This window comes from Lissotriton vulgaris, unplaced genomic scaffold (assembly GCF_964263255.1).
Source record: "Lissotriton vulgaris unplaced genomic scaffold, aLisVul1.2 SCAFFOLD_848, whole genome shotgun sequence".
Lineage (NCBI taxonomy): Eukaryota > Metazoa > Chordata > Amphibia > Caudata > Salamandridae > Lissotriton > Lissotriton vulgaris.
In genome coordinates this window covers 844,620-862,297 of record NW_028245995.1, presented here as the reverse complement: position 1 = coordinate 862,297, position 17,678 = coordinate 844,620, and the positions used below count along the sequence as shown (strand labels likewise).

At 45.8% G+C, this 17,678-nt stretch overlaps 1 protein-coding gene across 1 annotated transcript in view; it reads right to left on the bottom strand.

Moving 5' to 3' along the window:
* The window catches only part of LOC147666181 (trypsin-3-like), a gene marked incomplete at its 3' end in the record, with an annotated part of 44,994 nt that overhangs the window by 13,019 nt on the left and 14,297 nt on the right, over positions 1–17,678 (bottom strand). The window contains exon 3 of the mRNA XM_086949247.1: positions 17,210–17,469. Coding sequence (XP_086805373.1) covers positions 17,210–17,469 — 260 coding nt within the window. The remainder of the gene's footprint in view (positions 1–17,209; positions 17,470–17,678) is intronic.

Below are 17,678 nucleotides of genomic sequence, written 5' to 3'. Positions count from 1 at the left end.
GCAACCCAACACTACCTTAGTGACCATGGATGTTGTAGCACTCTACACTAGTATCAATCCAACTCTAGGCCTAAAAGAAATTACTCGCGTACTATCGAACAGACCGGCATCCTTATGGGCACATACTCAAATGCTTATCTCCATGATGACCTTAATCCTTGAAAACAACTACTTTATTTTCCATAAACAATGGTTCCAACGAAAACGTGGAGTAGCCATGGGTTCTAAATTCTCCCCCTCTTTCGCCAACCTCTTCATGGGTGCATTTGAAGCCGACCATATTTGGGGCACCCATGGAAGCAGATACACAGACTCTATTCTGTTTTGGGGTCGCTACATAGATGACTGTATTCTATTATGGACAGGAACAGATGACCTACTACAACAATTTGCCAACCACCTTAATCAAAACAACTGGGAACTCAGTTTCACCATGAAATCCAGCAAAACCAACATAGAATTCCTAGACCTGGAACTCTATATAAAGAATGACAAGCTGGAAAGTAAACTCTACAGGAAACCAACATCCTGCAACGCTATACTCCGTGCAGACAGCTTCCATCCTCCTCACCAGATCAAGGCAATACCTTACGGAGAATTTCTGCGAGCAAGACGCAACTGCAGTGATGACACAGATCTTGAATCAACTGTCCTAGATATGGAGTCCAGATTTTTGAAACGTGGTTATCCTAAAACCACACTAACGTCAGCGAGCAAAAGACTCGCCAAAATCAAAAGACCAGATATTCTCAAAATGACGAACCCCAAACAACCTAAAGACTCTACTATTAGAATGATCACCGAGTACAATGGTTTACACCATTCAGTCAGAAGAAGCATCACCAAACATTGGGATCTGCTTAAGGAAGACACGATATTGAAAGAACTGATCCCTATCACTCCACAAATCACCTTTCGCAAAGGGAGAACGCTGAGAAATAGACTGAGCCCCACCGTCCCACAGGCGGATGTGGCCCCTAATTGGCTGACCCAACGCAGCAATGGGTTTTTCAAATGTGGCTTCTGCACGATGTGCAAATGGGCGAAGCACAAAACCAAGCACTTTCAAGGACCCAAACTAGAAAACTATGACATCAGAGTCAACATCAACTGTACCACAAAGTATGTGATCTACATAATAGAATGTCGATGTGGTAAAAAATACGTAGGAAGCACCATCAGGATGCTGAAAGACAGAATATCGGAACACATGAGAGCCATCCAAAAACAAGATCCGAGATATCCTGTAGCCCTCCATGTAGCCAAGTGTCAGGCAAACACGGAGGACTTTAGTGTGTCTTTCTACGGAATCGAAACGGTGCCCGTCCATATTAGAGGGGGTAACCGTGAATTGACTTTAAGACGGAAAGAAGCCACCTGGATTATGCGTCTTCGGAGTATTGAATTCGGGCTTAACTATGATCCCGAGCTCCAGTACTTCCTAGGCTAACAGACTGTGATAAAACTCTTTGACCAATGCTTGTCTCCCTTTTTAATGTGTATGAAGAGTGAAACCCATCTAGTAACATCTACTCACAGACACACTATGATCAGTTCTCTCTTTCTCTATTTACATAAATAGCATAATCCTTATGCTAACATTAATGCATTTGTACACCACTATGCACACTGTGCCCTACTAGTAAGTGTCCCTATGGGACACATCAGCCCCATATAAAAGAATTCAACTAGGAAATTCTGTACATTACTCTATTATTTAAATTAAATTTTGTTCATAACCCGCCGACTTATGAATAATACTCTCATATCACGAACTATTATTTATGGCTCCTAGATATTTTAAATAAGACCTCTTTTAACATAGGCTCCTACAGCTCTACTTGCATTTAAATGCACTGAGCTTTTCGAAAAATTACGCTGCCCGAACGACATGCCACCTCTCCAAACACTTATCACCATCTATTTGAAGTAACTCTTCTTTTCAGGGACTCTAATTGATCCCCCTCGGAAAAGACAGACACGCTCTAGTCTATTCAGGGAGTAGAAGACGTATTTCCGGTATATAACCGGCCCACACTTCCCGTCACGTGACCGTCATCGGAAAACGGCACCGGGAAACACAAGAGGGAGTTCAAGACCAAGAAGGTAAGCCAGCTCTCCCCCATTTAGAGTGGATTATATATCCAGCGTTCATCCGAACGTGACATAAGAGTATTTCTCTTTGCGCACCAACCTTCACCTAATCATTCTTTTTTAGGTGTACCCGCCTTCATGAAATGCATGTCCTTAATCAAGAGACCTTGCTTATTATCGTCAACTCCTCCCGGTTATAGATACACATAAAAACCGAACAAGGTATGAGTGTGTTTTACATTTTACAAGTTCCTCTGTCGATTGTACGTATTCACCATGAGGGAACTATCGGGAATTTAAATATAGTTTGTTCCCACCCAGATTCCGCGAACACGCGGGCAGCGTGCTACATTCCTCTTTTCTACACGGTTCTACTAACTAGAATTTCGTCCTGACACGGACGTTGCGCATCATTCTGATACAATTTGGCATACTTTCTTATGAAGGTAAGCGGGACACTCTGTTCGAAACTCGAACCCGATAGCTAGACCTTGGAGCCCGACAGAAACAACTACGTTCTTTTAAATTACATCACCATTAATATCCATTTTCCTTCACCTTATTAGACCAGTTCCTCCTTTTTCCTATTTTGCAACCATTAAGAGGTATCCCATTCTATCACCAACGTTAGTCAGTGCTACCTTCAACACGTTACATGTAGGTCTTTTCCAACCAACAACACATACCTGCAAAAACACATAACGCTTACTTATCAAGGCTTTCTTAATTTATCTCGATTAAACCTTAACCGGCCATAATGATATCTGAACTAGCCAGCCAGGCGAATTCTTTAACTTACCCACAGTCTATGCATAGTGAAGTAACTATGATGCTAGGCCTTAGGGAGGCAGTACTTGTTAAGCGTTCAACTAGGACTATATGCTGATAAACGTGTGTTTTGCTTTAAACGTATCTTTGATTTTACCCACATATTTACCTATGTCACTTGGGATTATCGCCCTTTCAACCACAGTCGCACTCTCTTCACCATACCACCACACTTTCTCTACGGCAAATGTTTAGACCTACCATCACCAACGCAATGTTCCTAAATCCAGTGTTCAGACAGACAATGGCACTAAAAATAATAAAGGATGTCACTGTAGAACCACTCAACCACTCGCACCGTTTATACCATCACGAATTCACTGTTATATCAAACATGTCACAAATGCACAGAGTCACTACATGCTTGACCACTTTCTCACTTTGGCATGTCACCAACCATCTGCTTTTACAATAAGAACCGTTTGCAAATGCACCTTTTTTATGTTTTCCGTCCAGCCCTGAAGATTCGCAGTAGGTTCCCTGCGATGAAACACGTGTTGGCATTAACAAAGGAACAATAAACCTTTTACTTTACACCAAGAACTGAACATTTCTCTTTCTTTTACGGAACTCTTGTATCTGAACCTGGAGTAACTGATCCTTTTACAGCCACTCTGAAAATGTGGATGTGTACTCACTGATCATCTTTCGCCACAAATGTCATTACTGTAAAGTGTTACACTATTGTGTAGTGCAGGGGCATTGCTGTTCTATTGTCACAAGTGAATACTTGCACCAACCAGAGACCCCCAATTCTAACATTGGACGCAGCGGTGAGGATTTGCGAATGTGCATTTGTAGTTGACATACAGTGAATTGCTGATCACCACATAGTGAGAGCAGACCTATAACGCAGCCACAGATTTCCATTTCTGTAATTTTGCTGGGAGATCTCCATGTGTTTTTGAAAACGTCATGCCTGGTTCAGTGAGGATGGAAAAAGCAGCAACCAGATGCCTGTCGCCAGAGGAGTTGGCAGACAGGGCAGCAGACAGGGCACATGCAATGGAGATGGCAAAGTTAGCTGGACAAATAGAATTGGAAAAGCAAAAATTGGCAATGGAAGCGCAAAAACGCCAAAGAGCCCACTACTTGAGGATGAGAGAACTTGATTTGGAGCTTGAAGCCAGGAGGGCTTCAGCCCAACATCCAGAGATTTGTGTAGCTCACAGATTGAGCTTTGCTGAGTTGGCGGTGGAGTCCAGCTCAGCTGGTGGCAGCAACATTCAGGTATCTAGTGCAGACAGCATAGTGCGCGCACCTAGAGATATGGCACCTGACTTGGAGGGGGTTAACTTACACCAGGAGGTTCAAGGGCATGAGGTAGCTCCAGTAGTGCGCAGCGTCCCTGAAGGGAATAGGGTAGCTGGCGTAGGAGTTCATGGTCCTAGTGGTGGGAGGGATTCCCCCATGGTTGAGGCCCTGGTGGGTGAGTGTAAAGACCGCCTAGAAGAGTGTGGGTTGTGTGACAGAGACAGTCCGCTACTGTCTGGCCAGTCTCAGAAGGATGGTGTGGAGTATGTGTGTGAGGCGCTGGATGGAGAGGTGGAGGATAGTTTGGTTAACCCTGCTAGGGGGCTGTGTAATCCAATTGTGGGAGAGCATACTTTAAGTCCCAGTTTTCCAGAGCTATGCCAACACCTGTTTGAGAGTGAGTTCTCTGACCCCAGGGAGCTCACATTGGAGGCAGACCTTGTGGTGGATTCCAGAGGGTCTGGAGAGGCATTGGGGTGTGATCCTGTGGGGAGTGGCTCAGGTATCTTCCAGCCCAGAGTGGTGGAAGTGGCGCAGAGTAGCCCAGCTAGGTCCTGTAGTAGTGAGATGGGTGTAGGGCCTCACGTCCTGTCCTTGAGGGGAAAGAGTGAGAATGGGTTTTGTCCCGGTAGTGCCCAACCTCAGTCTCAGAGCCTGGATGGTTCTTTAAGGGAACACCAGGTGGGGAGCCTAGGCTGTCCGGAGGAGTCACCCACTGAGGGGGATCCCCCAGTGGCTAGAGAACGTGGAGCCTCTGTAAACAGAGGTCCAGTAGTTCTGGGGTCTGGCAGTACCGCTCCAGTTGAGAGGGTGCAGAAGTCCAGAAGGAGGGGCGAGAGGGGGAAAGAGTCCCCATTGGAAGAACCAGTGGGTCAGGGGCCAGCCAGCAGGGCTGCGTCCCCAGTGAATGACCATGGGGACACCACTTCTGTCCTGGGGGATCTTTGCGCACTGTCAGATGGACAGGGGTTGGGAGATCTGTGCCAGGCAGACTGTCGCACGACACAGAAGCTATGTGCCACCCTCAGGGGGGGGCATGCGTGCTCCCTGGGAAGTCCTGGTGCGCCAGGCAAGTGTTCAACTGCAGGGTTGGGTCCCTGAGTTGGAGAGCCAGGTTCAGGTGTTGTCTGACTTGGAGGGTGGGACCACTGTAATCAGTGTCCTGACCCATGTCACTTCTGGGGGTATCACTCCAGTGGGGAGTGGGCAGTACTCTGGAAGGGGGTACAGAGGGAGGGAGTCCTTGCCTCTGACCCCGGTGCAGTTTGAGGGTTTAGACCCTGGGATAGAGGGCAAGGCACAGGGTGTCCCCCCTGACCTGGTGTCCCAGTTGCAGGATAGCACCCCTGAACTGGTGGGCGAATTGTGCAGGTCACCTGCCACAGGTGCCCTGACAATTCTGGAAGGAGGTACCACTCCAGGTGGGAGGGTACAGAGCCCCAAGGAGGAGGACCGGGTGTGGGAGAGCCCACCCCAGTCTTTGGTCCAGCTGCCAGGTACAGGCCTGGGGCTGGTGGGTCAGTGCCAGGATGACATACCTGACCTGACAGGAGGGAGAGTGGGCAAAGGGTGCCAAGCACCTGGGGCTACTGCCCCCCGCTCTCTGAGGCCACAGAGGTTTGAGAGCCTTGAAAGGCATAAGGCCTGGGTCGCAGCCCTGACTACTGTCAGTGGCCACTGTGATTTGATGATTGTCTGTTGGGACACACCTGTGAGCAAGTTAAGGTTAGATGCTGCACAGGTGGTGTCCACAGAGGAAGAGAAGTGTGCCCCATGGAGTAGCTGGGTGGACCCTGAGAGTATGTACAGAGGATTTGAAATAGGTTCAGATTGGCGTAGAACTGGTATGTGCCCCTGCTGTTGCGGGCCAGGTCCATGTTTTATCGCCCAAAGCAGGGAAGCCCATCACAGTGGTGATTGGTCTACCCTGTGTTTTGGCTGGAAGGGGGTTGTGTTGGACTTGGCCCTCTTGGCAGGGTCATCCCTGAACTTTTTGCCTTCCTCCAATATTCTCTCTGACCTGTTTTTGTTGGTTTGATGACTCTGGGCACTTTACCACTGCTGACCAGTGCTAAAGTGCATATGCTCTCCCAATGTAAAATGTAACTGTGATTCATTTCCATGATTGGTTCATTGGATTTACTGTCAGTCCCCAGTAAAGTGCACCAGGAGTGCCAGGGCTTGTAAATGCCAATACTGCTAGTGGGCCTGCAGCGCTGGTTGCGCCACCCACAGAAGCGGCCTTTTAAAATGTGTCTAAGGTCTGCCATTGCAGAACCTGCATGCAGTCTGGTACTGTCATGCTGGCTGGGCAAGTGCACACACTTGCCAGCCCCTAAACCTTCCCTTAACTTCATATTAGTCACCCCTATGGTAGGCCCAAGGGCAGGGTGCATTGTAAGTGTAAGGTAGGACATGCTCTGATGTGTGTGGCATGTCCTAATAGTGTATAAAGAAAACTGGTCCTTGACTACAGTTTAAATAAACACTTAAATGAGTTTCATTTGTTTCTCATTAATGCAATTACATTCGCATATATTGATCATATCAAGAAACAGTGGGAGAGATATATTCAGTCATAAATCAAAGCAGATGTTATTGCACATTATTAATGAAGAACCCAAAACAATTGTTATTGCAATCAAAGTGTACCCACACAATGTATATTCGTTATATCAAAAATTCAAAGTTTTATTTACAGTTATATAAAACAAATCAGTTATCTGAACGGCGCAATAGACTATCAAGTGTATAGTCAGAGAGAAAATTAAAGAGAAAGAACCAAAGTGAATATACAATTGTATTATTTACACAAAGCAAAGCGGGATAGCTTCCGCTATTTCATATGCCTGTCCCCTATAGTTGTTGGTTGGGGGATATGGGATACGGACAATGGGAGGGATACAGGCAGGTCAATGGGTGGGCGTCGACGTTTCGACCCTGATGCTCATGGGAAATTGGGGACCTCGGCTGCGGGTCTTCTTCAGGACATGGGAAGGGAGGGGGGGGGAAGGGGTTGTAGTTTCAGCAGTAGGTTTGCTGGGCCGTTATCCAACGGGTTCGTCTGGATAAAACACCTAGGGTACATGAATGAGACCAATTTTAGTAACTGGGTACAACTAATTTGAATGTGTGGAACAGTTTAGGTATTGGGTACATTACCGATGCAGTGGCAGAGTTATAGACCTCCGTCTATACTTCAGGATGAGTGAATCACCTAATGGGCGGCAAAAGAAAACCGGGTCAAAAACCCCCTCTCCCAAGGGTAAGTGACTCCTAGTATCTCTGTATTCCGCCTGAAAATAGACTCACCTAGTAGCTGTTGGTGGTCAAGAAATGTGAAGGGCTTTAGATCAGGCAAAGGTTCAATGTGGAGCCTGTGGAGGAGTTAAAGATAGTAAGCTCCCTGTTACATACAGACAGTGCAATGTCTATTAAATGAATTGAAAGCGGGCTTACCGCAGCGTGTAAAAATAGCGCAGTCCTACCGGTGCCCCCTTGGGCGTTCCGTGGTGGTGCTCCGGTTTTGTGTTATTTTCAAATCCGATTATCACCTGGTGAATGAGATCGGATGGAACATAATTAGGAAGGAATTCAATTGGTGAATTTACAATTGACTGACAACTTAATACTGGGGCACAGCTGTCGCCGAGTGCCTACCTTAAGCATCCGTTTTTGTGAAGCCTGGTACCGCCAAGGCAATCCTCCGGTTTGTCTTAGTTCCACCGGGTGATTCAAAGAAACAAAGTAAAGCCAGTCCGGCGTGTTGGTCTCTATCGGCATTCGTCCGAAAGTGAGCACCGTTTGTTGGCCGCACGGGATACTTCCGTGTTGGGATGGTCACGTGAACGTGAGTCGGCCTATCAGGATCGATCATCGTTCGAAATTGAGGAAGGACTCTCCTTAGGTGAAAGACGCTAGTCAGACGGAAGAGTTATTCAGATCGAATCTAGTGAAAGACGCTAGTCGAAGGGAAGAGTTTTTACTCAGAATGAATCTTTATTAGCTAACGGGATGGAGGACACATCTCCATTTATGAAGTCTGGGTCACGCTCCAATGGTTCTCTAATTGTGTTGGCTCATACATATTAGTTGACACTGATTGTGCATGTTATTGCACCTTATGGTTGGCAGTATTCTGGGCTACAAACAATAGTGATGTGGCTTATGAACCCACAGTGTTCTATTCATTCTGGGTATGTGGAAGCCTCAGTAACTACATACAATCAGTGATTAATGCATACATTTGGAAAAATAAACAGATATACAACAACAGTTAAAATAAGCAATAAATAACAACAGACAATTATCTGATGGCTACTCGAAGTTAATACATTATATGAAAAAAGGACATGTATATACTGCTCATTCATGTGATGTGTGAGGTGATACATGGTTAGCTAGTGATACATGTAACTTGGTAGAACATAACATCTGATATGTCCAGTATCATACTAAGTGTGTTAACATTATATTCATTCAGATCTAGGATACAGGACCATATAGATGAAGGATCAAGGGTTTGGTAACTGGGTAAAGTGGTCAACCATTACGAATTGCCACCATTTGTCTGAGTACTTCCTCGCGATCGTTAAGGCCGCGGTTTATGGTGTCAAATAGGTGCATCCAGCAGCATTCTCTGGTGCTAAGGACTTTAGCATAGTTACCACCTCGTGGATTTTTGGCGAGCTGAAATGGTTAGGCAAGCAAATGCTAACTTTCTAAAAGTAGCATTTGCAAACACAGGATATTAAAATAAACTTTACTAAAAGAAGTATTTTATTATTCTAAGTTCAGGCATACTCAACTTTAATTTCTACCATGTTCCCTGAGCCTGCTGGGATTATAGAGTGTAATAATTCCAGCAGCCCATCTGGCCTAAGAGAACAGGTAGCCTTACAATAGTGAAAAACGAAATTGGCTGTAATTCACTATTAGGACATGCCACACACATCAGGGCTTGTCCTACCTTACACTTACAATGCATCCTGGCCTTGGGCCTACCATAGGGGTGACTAATATGAAGCAAAGGGAAGGTTTTAGGGCTGGCAAGTAGGTGCAGTTGCCCAGCCAGCATGACAGTACCAGACTGCCCGCAGGATCTGCAATGGCAGACCCTAGATACATTTTAAAAGGCTGCTTCTGTGGGTGGCGCAACCAGCGCTGCAGGCCCACTAGCAGTGTTGGCATTTACAAGCCCTGGCACTCCTGGTGCACTTTACTTGGGACTGATAATAAATCCAATGAACCAATCATGGAAATCAATCACAGTTACATTTTACATTGGGAGAGGATATGCACTTTAGCATTGGTCAGCAGTGGTAAAGTGCCCAGAGTCATTAAACCAACAAAAACAGGTCAGAGAGAAAATTGGAGGAAGGCAAAAAGTTCAGGGATGACCCTACCAAGAGGGCCAAGTCCAACAGGTATGATTCCACTGTTCTAAACGGACATATGTGGGTCACTGGTACACCCAGTAATAGCTTTCTCGACCTGGGCAGCACAAAATGGATGCTGCCAGCCACAGACACAATTCTGCTCTCCTGCTGCTGAGCCAAGCTTGCGCCGAGGAAGGCATAACAATAGGCATCCTGTCGCAGGGAGGTTTAACCACCTCCCAGACAGGATTTGGTGTATTGGGGCTGGGTGGGTGCACTCTTAGAGTGCGAGATAGTCTGCACTGGGGGCACATTTGGTGTCCAGGTGCATAGTCCAGCTCTAACCAGTTCCAGGAGCCATTGGCTCCTGCTCCTGCGCAAAACTGTACAAAGGACATGGGTGTAACCACCCCTCTGTCCTGCCCCTCCCCTAGGAGGGTCCACAGAATCTTTCCAACCCCTTCCCAGGGGTATAAACTGGGTAGCCTGATTACAGGACTTTCGATTTTACCTGGACAAAATGCTGCTAAGAAGAAACCAAGTACTTCGACTGCCTGCACGGGTATTGCACCATTACATCGCAACTTTTACAACAGACTTCTATTACATTGCAACTTTTACAACGCTGGATCCATTACATCGCATGCCTTTACAACGCATGACATTACATAGCAGATGCTATTACAACGCATGCCATTACAACATAAGTATAGGTAAGTATATAATTTTATTTTTATTTTATTTAATATTATTTAATTAATTTAATTAATATTAATTATAAATAAATATATTTATTTATGTTTTTTTATATTATAAATTAAATATATTAATTTAATTAATTTTAAAAATAAGTATGAGTATAGGAGTATATGTTTTGGGGTACTGAGGTATATGTTTTGGGGTGTTTGGGTATTTTTAGGTTTCAGGGCTGGGTTTGGGTTTTGGGGTACACGGGTATTTTTAGGTTTCAGGGCTGGGTTAGTGTTTTGGGGTAAAGGGGTATTTTTAGGTTTCAGGGCTGGGTTTGTGTTTTGGGGTACAGGGGTATTTTTAGGTTTTAGGGCTGGGTTTGGGTTTTGGGGTACAGGGGTATTTTTAGGTTTCAGGGCTGGGTTTGGGTTTTGGGGTACAGGGGTATTTTTAGGTTTTAGGGCTGGGTTTGGGTTTTGGGGTACAGGGGTATTTTTAGGTTTATGGGCTCGGTTTGGGTTTTGGGGTACAGGGGTATTTTTAGGTTTCAGGGCTGGGTTAGGGTTTTGGGGTACAGGGGTATTTTTAGGTTTCAGGGCTGGGTTTGGGGTTTGGGGTACAGGGATATTTTTAGGTTTTAGGCCTGGGTTTGGGTTTTGGGGTACAGGGGTATTTTTAGGTTTTAGGGCTGGGTTTGAGTTTTGGGGTACAGGGGTATTTTTAGGTTTCAGGGCTGGGTTTGGGTTTTGGGGTACAGGGGTATTTTTAGGTTTTATGGCTGGGTTTGGGTTTTGGGGTACAGGGGTATTTTTAGGGTTCAGTGTTTTTAAAAAAACGACTTTAAATAAATTAAATAATTAAATAAATTAAATTAAATTAAATTAATTAAATCATATAATCTACAATTTATAAATTAATTAAATTACATTAATTAAATTAAATTAATTAAAATTTTAAAATTAATTACATTAAATTAATTTAATTAAATTAAATTAATTAAATTATATTAATTCCATTTTTTAATTAAATTAAATTAAATTAATTTAAATAATTTAATTAATTTTATTACAATTTTAAAATTAATTAAATTACATTAATTAAATTAAAATAATTAAATTAAATTAATTACAATTTTTAAATTAATTAAATTAAATTAATAGAATTAAATTTATTAAATTAAATTAATTACTATTTTAAAATTAATTAAATTAAATTAATTAAATTAAATTAATTAAATTAAATTAATTACATTTTTTTTAAAAGATATACTTACCTATACTTACGTTGTAATGGCATGCGTTGTAATAGTATCTGCTATGTAATGACATGCGTTGTAAAGACATGCATTGTAATGGATCCTGCGTTGTAAAAATTGCGATGTAACGGTCTGCGTTGTAAAATAACGCGTTGTAACGTCATACATCCGCCTGCACGATGCTGGACAACTGAAGAATCTCCTCCCTTGGAGTAAAGGAGTTACTCCCCTGCAGCAACAGGTGTAGGAAGGTGGATATTTGACTGTATGGTTACCCCAACTTTTTTCCTAGTGTTTTGCTGGTTTTCGAATTAGTTGGCCTGGGATCCTGCTATTCAGGGCCCCAGGCTATCTGCTCTCTCTCTATAAAATGGACTCCATGTACTTTAGGTACATACCAGATTGGGTATTGGGTCACCTCTGTGAGCCCCTGTATAGTGTATCATAGGTACCCAGGGCATAGGTGCATCCAAGGCCTACCAGGGGCTGCAGCACCCCCCCTGGCTAGCCCTCCAAACTGACACCACAGGCTTTTCACCCAGCCTGGGTAAGGTGGTGCATTCACCCCACTTAGATATAGTATACCTATATCTACCTTATATATAGACACATAGTTACCTATAAGTCACTCCTATGGCAGGTCTTATCAATCCTGACAAGAAATTAGCCAGATGATTATCTGGAAGACCTGATGCACTGAGCAGTGCATCAGGTCTTCCAGATAATCATCTGGCTAATTTCTATATAGTATTAACATAGGCTTGCAGGGCATTTTCCTGTTGCACACAACTGTATATAATATTTGAATTACCATATATTGTAATGAATTTCTGATTATTGAGCTTATCGAGTGCAACCCGGTTGCTTCCTGTTCTCTTATCAATCCTGGAGGCAGAGTGCTTGCTTTTATGTGAGAGGGTGCCCTATCATGAGCTGAGTCCCCCTTCAGCTTTCGGAACCATCTCCTTATAGCTGTTCTATGATATAGCCACACCATATACTCTTAAGTGCATTATAATCCTTGCGGTTAATGCTAACTTTGGTTTGGCTTTATCAAAACATGTTGTGTAGGGTGTCAAACACTTCGGAATACCACCCCCCCCCCACCAGTTCTGGTGGTGGGGGTAGCATTCCACCCTTCTAGAGGGAGAAGACATGTAGTTACTGCTAACCCTGGTTAAAGTAAAACAGAGCCTCAGCATCACAAAATGGATGCTGCTGCCACAGACACAAGTCTGACCACCTGCTGCTGGACAAAACTCCGGCAGGGGAGGCCTGGACAATAGGTTTCCTGTCCGGGGAGGTGCCAGCACCTCCCCAGACAGGCTGATGTGTATTGGGGCAGAGAGGGCTGCATCAGCAGATGCTTTTCCAGACACGGCCTGGGGCACACAAGGTGCTCCATGCATAGCCCGGTTCAAACCAGTTGCTGGGGCACTTCAGCCCCACTCTGGCATGAAACTGGACGAAGGGAAAGGTGTGTAACCACCCCCTTACCAGGTCCACCCATAGGAGGGACCTAGCAGGTAATCCAACCCCTTAACTTAGTATAAGTATAGGAGCTGTGTCCCTAGGACTTTAGATTATCCTGGAACAAAACTTTGATACAGAACTCTTGGACCTTCAACATTCCATCCTGACTAGAAGATGGAAGACATCGCCCTTGTGGTCAAGGAATGACCACCCTGTGCAAACAGGCACCACCAGTAACTTGCCAGTCTGCTTTGTCAATGCTCCTGCCAGAACCCGAAGACTCAGCAACTCAGGACATGAACTTCCAGACATCTCTGACACCAACCCACACCCACAGCAAAGCTGAGACCCGTGGTGGACACGAGAGATGTGGGACCGGAACTCCTAGACATCCTGCATTTTGCTAACTGCATCGACTCCTGAGGTAACTCGCAGTTGTGCATTGGGGTATAAGAAGCCCCAGACCCGACCACCATTTGCACCAAAGCTCAGCTCTCCACACTCCACGAGTGCTGCGTGGGACCTGCTCTTGCATTTCAGCCTGATGTGTCTTCCCAGTTCCTAGTCCATTGGCTAGTGAGCCCCCTGAAGACTTTCCTTTGAACTTAAACTGCTTTCCTAGTTGCCCCAGTCTTGCTCCAGCTTCCCTGTAAAGGAGAAGTGCCACAGACCTTGCTGGTCTGCACCAAAGCCAATCTTCACTTCCTGCGTGGATTGCATTTGCCAAGGCTTGTTGCATCCAATCCAGATACCGACACCGCAGTCAACTAGATCCTTTGTGGGTCAGCATGAATCCTGCTCTTGGTTGTCATCAACACCTCCTGGACCTCGTGGCTGCAGAGACAAGCTTCACCTCTTCACCTGAGATCATCGCAACATCGCCTGGTTCCTTCCTGGTTCCTTCCTGGTTGCTGGCTAGTGACCCAGACTCTGTCCCTTCTGCTTTCAGGTTCTTCAGAACTTCGATCCACCATTGGATCCACCCGGACACTTGTCCTCTGGTCGCCTGCAGCACTTCTTTGAAGATCTCCATAGAAAACATCGACGAAACCCAACACCAGAAGGCACCTATGCACCCGGCTTCCCTGGGTGAGGTAACACGAGTACTCCGGTGCTCCCGTGGGTTTTGACTCTCGAAGTGTCCTAGTCTAAAGTGGTTTTGTCGTAGTCCATCCGGAAGTCCCCTTAAACATTAACGTTGTAACTTTTACGTTTCCCATAGAAAGTCAATGGTAACTCACGACTGTGTTTAGAAACTGCACGCATCTCCCGTGGGCCTCCTGCTTCCTAACCTTTGGTTGTTCAGAGTAGCCCCAGCGATTCCCTAGGCCCTAGGCCTACTTTCTATTTCTGTCTTGGTTCTTATACCACTATTTTAGTATATGGTTTGTGCGGCCCCTAGTGCATAACTGTATTTGTGCAACTTATCGTATGCTAATTAAGTAACTTGTATTGTGCTTTTACCTCTGACCTCATAAAGAGTGCAGAGGGGCTGTGTTTAGAATAAATACATATATATTTGAGATATACCTTGTGTGGTGTCCTTTCATTTGGTATTCAAGGGATTATAATTGGTAAAATAGCTTGTTTCACATGCTCTCTGAAGTCTTAGCCTATTGACTGCTGGCCCATGCTACCACTAGGATAGTTTCTATAAGGTTGACTTTACAACCACCATCAATAAGGGTCGATTAGACTGGTGCAAGGTGCCCATTAGAACTAGTGGACATCATATGCCAGGCTAACTTCTCACAACAGGCACCTAAACGCATCTGACCGGTTTGCTTCTCCCAAGCGACTGAGGACTCAAAAGATTTCAGCAACACAGGAGGCGTCTCTGAGGTCGATCTGCCCTCTGAGCTATTCGGAGACCAGTATCCCTTGTGGCGACCGTGCAACCCGAACCCCTGTGCACCGCGTACTTTTGCAGTTGCATATGCTTAGTGACGATTCCTGAGCCTGTGCTTTGGACTCCGTGTAGTCCCAACCCCGAGCAGTATTTGCATAGAAAATTTTCGGCCTCCACTCCACGAGTGTCCTGTGGGCTGGTCCTTTGCAAGCTTGCTTGAGGTCTCCTTGCGATCCCTGGTCCGTTGGCCTGTGGGTCCTGGTGAGGGTCACCTTGTTAGTTCTTGGGCTTACCTGGTTGCTCCAGATGTGACCTGACTCTCCATTGCTTGGAGAGTCCCCCTGGACCTTGCTGGTCCACACCTTAACCTGTTTCCTCTGACAAAGAGGGTTGCAGTTGCCAAGGCTTGTTGGTGCTCCAGCCGGCCATCAACCCCTCAGCTCTCGACAACCTTCATGGGACAGCTCACCTCCAGACTTTGGTCATTGTCGACGTCTCCGTGGATGCAGAGTCAAGCATTGTGTCAACTCACCTGAAGCACATGACATCGGTGGGCATTCGTCTACCGAGCCCCTGGTCATCTGAAGTGACCCAGACTCCGTCCCCTCTGCTTGCATGCACTTCTCACCTCGAATCCAGGCTTGGATTCCACCAGCCATTCTTTGCCCTCCTGGAGCAGGACTTCTTTGCAGTTCTCCATTGAAAACCACAAAGGTTTCCGACACCACTTGACCCCAATGCACCCGTGTTACCTATCCTCTGGGATAGGTAACACGGGTACTTCAGTACTCACTGGTGGATTGGCCTTAGAACCTCCTAAGTTCCTAAGGGTTTGCTTGAAGTCCTCTTAGAAGTGTCCTTAACTTGTAAATTTCCGACCGCGACTTTCCCATAGAGTTGTACGGAGCACGAGTCTGTGTTACCACACTGCACCCGTCCTCCGTGGGCTCCCTGTGTCACTCATCTGGGTGGTTCCTTGGGATCCCAGCAATTCTACGTGCTCTAGGCACTGTGTCTATTGAAGCCGTTGTTGTTATACCATTTTGTTACTATATGGTTCGGTTTCCCTCTGGAGCCCGCTGTGTATTTCGCAATTACGAATGTTCTATTGATTAAATATTGTGTGCTTTGGGCCATAGTCTCACATGGAGACTACTAGAGAGCGTTTTATTAATAAATACATATATTTATATAAACACAGTGTGGTTCTCCTTTCATTTAATCATTTAGGAGGTGATAATCTGGTAAAACAGATTCCTTCAAGATTAAGCCTGAAGGCTGCTCTCCATAGCTACCACTAGGATAGCTTTCAATAAGGTTATCTTTGACCTCAGACATCATAAGGGTCGTGTGAACTTGTACAAGGTGCCCACTTTAAATAGTGGACAGCGTATACCAACCCACCTTCTCCCAACAAGCATCCTGATCCCATCACATCAGCACCCCAAGCCCATCCAACTACCAGAGTAAACCCATCTCATGAGGATACTAACCTAATCCTATCCCACAAGCACCCTAACCCCATTGCGCAAGCACCCTTACCCCATCACATCTAAAATCCATCGCTTCAGAAGACTAACCCCATCACAGCAGCACCCTAACATTATCCCACCAGCAGACTAACATCATCACAGCAGCACCCTAACATCATCCCACCAGCACCCTAACCCCATTGCGCAAGCACCCTAACCCCATCACATCAGCAATCCATCCCTCCAGAAGACTAACACCATCACAGCAGCACCCTAACATCATCCCACCAGCAGACTAACACCATCACAGCAGCATCCTAACCTCATTCCTCCCGCACCTAAACCTCATCTCACCATCCCTATAACCCCATCACTTCAGCATCCTAACCCCATCACACCATAACCCTAACCGCACCCCACCAGCAGACTATCCCCAACACGTCAGCACCCCAATACCATTGTACGTGCACCCTAACCCCATCACACAAGTGCCTTAACACATCACTACAGCACCCTAAACACATCACAGGAGCACCCTAACCCCATTGCATGAGCGCCCTAACCCCATCACACCAGCACCCCACTTCTATCATACAACCACCCCAAATACATCGTACGAGCACCCTACCCCCGTCCCCCAGCACTCCAACCAGTGAGTCAGATGTATTGCACATGAAGATGCACTTGAGAATTGTCTGCAACTACTGATGCAAACTGACCATCCTTTTCTGGACCCCAGAGCAAGGTGTGGGGATCACGAGGTTTAATGGGGATGTCACCTGGCCTGGTCACTTGTACATGTTGTTACAGTTCTGGCACCTTCGGTATGTTTCCTCATTTAGGATTATTTTTGCCCTTTGTAAGAGAGTGTTTCTAGCCACCTCTGCCGCTGCTCAGGGACTGGCTTGTGTCTTACCTCCAGAGGTGAGAACGTTGCCCCAGCCTGAGACCAGGCATCGGCTTCCCGCAGTGGGGCAGCTGGTTGCCATCGTGATGGGCTTCACGTATGAGTTGAACTTTGCACGGGTTGCTAGTTTGACCAGCATGAAGTCGTTGTCGGTTTTGACTTTGTTGTAGTTGGGGTGCATGATGACCTTGGCTACCTGGAGGTGCTGCTCGGTACCTTCTGCGTATGCGGTGTCGTGTTCACCCAGGTGGGCCACCAGCGTCTCTGCTCTGAAGAAGAGAAAGGTATGGAAACTTGAGGCACAGGATAAGGCAGTCAGTTCAGCCTCTTACATCAAACACCTTAGATAGTACACCGTAGGATTGAACCCTCAAGACTGAACCCAATGAAGGAATCAACTCACAGTTCGATGAAGGACTGAACTCCCAAGAGTCAACCCATTGAAGGACTCAACTCACAGTCCAATGAAGGACTGAAT